Source organism: Cherax quadricarinatus, unplaced genomic scaffold (genome assembly GCF_038502225.1).
Source record: "Cherax quadricarinatus isolate ZL_2023a unplaced genomic scaffold, ASM3850222v1 Contig2884, whole genome shotgun sequence".
NCBI classification, from domain to species: domain Eukaryota; kingdom Metazoa; phylum Arthropoda; class Malacostraca; order Decapoda; family Parastacidae; genus Cherax; species Cherax quadricarinatus.
In genome coordinates this window covers 1-5,169 of record NW_027197910.1, presented here as the reverse complement: position 1 = coordinate 5,169, position 5,169 = coordinate 1, and the positions used below count along the sequence as shown (strand labels likewise).

General features: G+C 46.8%; 1 protein-coding gene across 1 annotated transcript; it reads right to left on the bottom strand.

The window, feature by feature from the left end:
- Window positions 1-223: 223 nt before the first annotated feature.
- Window positions 224-2,092, bottom strand: LOC138851936 (uncharacterized). Its single transcript, XM_070081498.1, has 2 exons — window positions 521-2,092; window positions 224-487 (listed from the first exon to the last, which is right to left on the bottom strand). Exons 1-2 carry the CDS (start codon window positions 1,584-1,586, stop codon window positions 279-281), a joined length of 1,275 nt encoding a protein of 424 aa, XP_069937599.1. The 5' UTR covers window positions 1,587-2,092; the 3' UTR covers window positions 224-278.
- Window positions 2,093-5,169: the final 3,077 nt, after the last annotated feature.

The following is a 5,169-nucleotide window of genomic DNA, read 5'->3' as shown; positions in this document are numbered from 1 at the left end:
GAAAAGCTGAACAGGCTTATTGTGGACAGTGGACTCGATGAGCGGTCCACATGGGTTGTCATACCGAACATGAAGGCATGACAGGCCGACGAGATCCCCGGAGTCACAGCTGCTCGAGGCTCGACACTTGTTGACGAGGCTCGACCTGGAAGGTACGGTAAGAGTCTCAGCAACAACGTCAAGACACTCGGTTTCCTCACTGTCGGCAAGCGTATCACTGCCCAGGGCGGCGAATGCATTGCGGACAGGGACGGAATACAGCGACTCCGACAGGGTTACTACGTCTTTCGTTGGTTTTGCGGACGCGCCTCTTCCCCCGAACTAGTGGAAGGGCTTCTACAAGCATGTGCATTGCGCGACGACTGCTTGCTCCACTCAGCTGTCAGCATACTTCGCAGCTTGTTACACTGATGGGAGGTATGACTGGAAGTGTTGTGATAAACACAGATTCCCTCGCGAGACTGGGCATGGGGACGGTGACGGTTACCTTGATACTGAGCGTGGGGACTGTGACGGTTACTTTGCGGGGACTTAAGTTTGTAACACTCAGATCGGTAGTGCCCTCGTTTGCCACAGTTGAAACAAGTCACTACACGCTTAGCGGGTGAGGTTGGGGGTGGTGTCTGCTGGCGACGTTTCGCCCTGGTCCAGGAAGTCGATGACTGCCTTTTTGTATAAGACCGACTGTTGTTACTGTGGTCGCTATTTTTACTTAGGCGCGTATTAGTGGGACTGGGGTTAGAACCTTTGTGGGTTGGCTGTCTGACAGCAGCAGCAAAAGTGACTTCCGGCTGCGACCGCGGGGTCACTGCGGACGGCGCTGCAAGGATGGGTAGGGGATCATCCGCAAAGCGGCAAACCTTGCCTTGCTCGGAAGGCGGCTTGAGCGAGTCGATGGCGTCATATGCACCCAGGACGTCGTGCTGAGGGCCGAGTCCTAGCGCATCAATGGCAGCCCAGAGGTTAGGGGCGGAATCCCTCCGCATGATGCCGACAGCCAGCATGGGGATGATGTCTTTAATAGCCATACGGCCATCACCATCCGCCCACTTAGTGGAGTTGACGGCATCAGTAAAGTCCGTGGCGGCTTGCTCGAAACGGCAAACGCAAGCCAGGGGGCTTTCGTGCCGGTATTGACATTCGGCCAAGACGCTGGTAACGATGTCAATGTAATGGCGTTGGCGACTACGCCGAAAATAACGCCTAAATTCCTCCTTAAGTTCACCCCAAGACTGAATCTTACAAACGCGCTTGAGCTGCACAAAGGCACCTATATCACCCTGGGTGAGATCCACTGCTGCAACAGCAGCACGAATGTACTGTGTATCTGTTGGGCTATCAAATAGAGCCTGAACAGTCGCCTCGACTGACTGCAGCCATGGCTCTAAACTATTTGCACGACCGTCAAAAATAAGGGTCAGGTATGGACGATGAGCCGGCCCACTGGTGGTCGAGGCTTGAGCCACAAGTTGACCAACTGTCGCTGGGGCTTCGATGCCCTGCCGCGTGCTCACTCTGGCTGAGGCACCATTGCTGGCACCAGCAGAATCTGGGGTAACGGCATGGCCACTGCGTGTCTTAGTCATGACGTCAATTGTTGAAATGCAAGTAGGTCACGAAGATGGTAAACAGGTCAGAGCAAGAAATGGTATGCACTGGCTACAATTCAAAACAGAGTCAAAGAGAACTCAGCACCACAGTACTAGGTAAACTGCTTAGTGATAGAAATAATTTGAGCAAAACAACAATAAAAAGGGAAATAGTGATACACTCTGAAAACAAAATAAGAGATGTATGCAAGTGAATGTACTACAGGGAAGTGCACAAAATGAAGCTAAGGATAGTCAATAATTTCACCAGGAATCTGGCAACAAAATTTATGAAAAGGAGTTGAACTGTAAACACTGGTAGCAAAAATTGCACAAAAATTAAAATAAATCAGGTACTACACAACACTAAACTGTGCTGCAAGCACAGTTTAAAAAGATTGCGGGTGCTAGCAGTAGCAAATTGAAACGCAAAAAAAAAAGGTAATTCACTTGCACAAGGGAAGTTGGCACAAAAAAGATATCAGAGTATGGAATAGTGCCAAAAATCACACAAAAAAAAAATACACTGACCAGAATTGCTATATTGCACACAAAATAAAATTAATAAAAATGCAAATTATTAAATTCAAGAATATGGCAAAGGTTAACTGGTGTTAGCAGGGTGTACACTGGCAAAAAGAAAAAAAAAATTTGCACAATCTCAAGGTCAAAATTAATTAACTTCACAAGGAATTTTGGTAATTAATGGTAAATAAGCAGGTTCCCAAAAATACACTCAATGACTTGGGTATATAAAATAGCAAAAAGCAATGCACATAGGTGAATATTCACTGATAAAACATAGAATATATGTAGAGCAAAATAAATGGGGGAACAGAAAAAAAATTTAATGGGCTAGGCACAGATTGTATGACTGCAGGTAGAATATACTAATACTTAAGTACTTGAAGATTACACTTATTAAAAAAAAACTAACAAACAAAACAGTGCAGGGGTGTCAACAATCTGTGGCTAACTTGCAGGTGCAACTAAAAAAAAAAACAGCACACAGGAATTACATGAAAACTGTATGTGAGAGGTTAAATTGTATAAATGGTTAACACTGAACAATTTAAATCAATAACTGAGGTGCAAGAAGCAGAATAGAAAAAAAACTGGAATTTAAAATGTAGGAGTGCAAAAATAAATTTACAAAATTTAATAAGCTGTAGGTAAATGGCAAAATGTGCACTGATGACACTGAACAATTTACTGAAGTATGGCTTCAGTAACTAACTGTATTGGTGCAGGACAGTTAAATAATGTCACAAAATATTAGGAAATGCTAGGTAAGTCACTGTTTACTTAACTTTGAGTGCAGATGGACGAAGGTACGGCAGGTCCTGGAACTTTCAGTGACGCTCCAGTAACACTACACACCTCGTAGCATTTGTATACTGCTATGGGGCTTCAATGTCGTAGAAAAAAAATATCAGAAAAGACTTGGGAAGAACAGGAAAGACCGGAGTAACTCTGTGGAGGTATAAGAAGTTAAGAGACGTGGATACCCGGCGTGAACCAGAGCTGGTGTATGGTTGTTTACACTGGCAAGCGTGTCTGGGCGCGCTGACTGACTGCGGCTTCAGCACACGGAGAACAAAACATTTACTGCACTACTCGAACGTGCTAAAAACAAGCTTAAGTGAAACTTTGAACTGGGACGAGTAAGTTTTACTGTAACAAATCACTGGGGAAAACAGAACTGGTGATGAACTGGGAATAAAACAACAAGGGAAAGGGAAAAAAAAAAAATTTTTTAAACTGGGCAACACAAAAAAAAAACTGCACTGGCTGGAGATACGTAGGTGCTGAGTAGTAGTAGACACTATGATGAGTCACGAGCTGCCGTAGACGCTGAACTTTGCTGGCTTAGGGGCTAAGCCAACTGGGTTCCCACGTGGTTAAGCCCGGTAGAACTTCTTGGAGGAACTCTACTTCTTGTAGCTGAGAAGGGCGTAGGGACGCTGTAGGAGGCAGGAGAATGGTGCTGGAGAGTGTTGAAGGGCTGTAGAGAGGGTGATGAGGTGAACACGTGACTGCTAAGGCTGGAGATGACGCCGTGATGCCTATGTCCAGATTTTGTGGGAAAAATCTAGGACGAAGATCTATCTCGGGTCCCGTCAAGACGCTGGGAGTAGCAGATAACTCTTTAGGCTAGCAGGTGCGTTGGATGACGACGGATGATGTTGACTGGTGTCGACCGATCCCCTCCACCCTGAAAAGGCTCACAATGCCGCTGACTCCGCTGTCACCACTGTTATTGCTGTTCTTACTGTTGAACAGCGGTTTAGTGCCGATGAAGGTAGCGTAGGTAGCAATGATACGGCCGTGGACTAGATTGGCTTTAATCGGGTAGGAGTGAGTACACAACGGGCAGTGTGAGGAAGTGACCGCAAGCCAGTCCGTGGAGGGGGGAGAACTTGTGTACGGCAGGTCGGTCCAGGCGGGAGTGAGAGAGGGTGGACTGTGTGTCCCACCGACCTAGGTAGGCCTACAGAGGGCAGCACTGAATGCCGCGAAATATGAACTAGTCAGAGCAGACGGCTAGGCTGTGTGCTCTGCCAGTACAGGCTGTCTACAAAATTCGAGAAAATGGAAGGAATAGATGAGACGGGAGAAAGAGACTACATAGCAGGTACACTTCAGTCTGGGGAACAACAAAGTGGTCATTGCAGTGATGTATAATCCACCACAGAGCTGCAGGAGGCCAAGAGAGGAATATGAAGAGAGCAACAGAGCAATGGTGGACACACTTGCTGAGGTGGCAAGAAAGAGCTCACTCCAGCAGTGCAAAGTTGCTGGTTATGGGGAATTTCAACCACAGGGAGATTGACTGGGGGGAAAACCTGGTGCCACATGGGGGTCCCTGGAAACATGGAGAGCCAGGATGTTGGACGTGGTGCTGGAAACCTCATGCACCAACATGTTAAGGACACTACCAGAGTGAGAGGGAGGATGAACCAGCAAGATTGGACCTTGTGTTCACCCTGGGCAGCTCAGATATTGAGGGACATCAAGTATGAGAGTCCCCTAGGAGCTAGCAGACCACGTGGTTCTGTGCTTTGAATACATAGTAGAGCTGCAAGTGGAGAGAATAACAGGAGTTGAATGGGAAAAGCCTGACTATAAAAGGGGAGGGGACTACATAGTGTTGAAGAACTTCCTGCTGGGAGGTCCAGTGGGACAGAGAACTGGCAGGAAAGCCAGTAAATGAAATGATGGAATATGTAACAACAAAATGCAAGGAGGCAGTGGAAAGGTTTATTCCCAAGGGCAACAGTAACAACTTGGGAAGACCGGAACGAGCCCCCTGGTTTACCCGACGGTGTAAGGAGGCAAAAACAAAATGCAATAGAGAATGGAAAAAGTACAGAAGGCAGAGAACAACACGAAAATAGGGAGATCAGTCGCAGAGCCAGGAATGAGTGCGCACAGGTAAGGAGGGAGGCCCAGCGACAGTATGAAAATGACATAGCATCGAGAATCAAGACTGACCCGAAACTGTTGTATAGCCATATCAGGAGGAAGACAACAGTCAAAGAACATGTGATCAGATTAAGGACAGAAGGTGGAGAACTCA

Excerpts from the sequence above, each read along its gene's own strand:
- LOC138851936 (XM_070081498.1), bottom strand. The coding sequence starts at position 1,586 with ATGACTAAGACACGCAGTGGCCATGCCGTTACCCCAGATTCTGCTGGT. Across the intron at positions 488-520 it reads CAAACTTAAGTCCCCGCAAA|GTAACCGTCACCGTCCCCAT; the intron begins GTAACCGTCACA and ends CTCAGTATCAAG.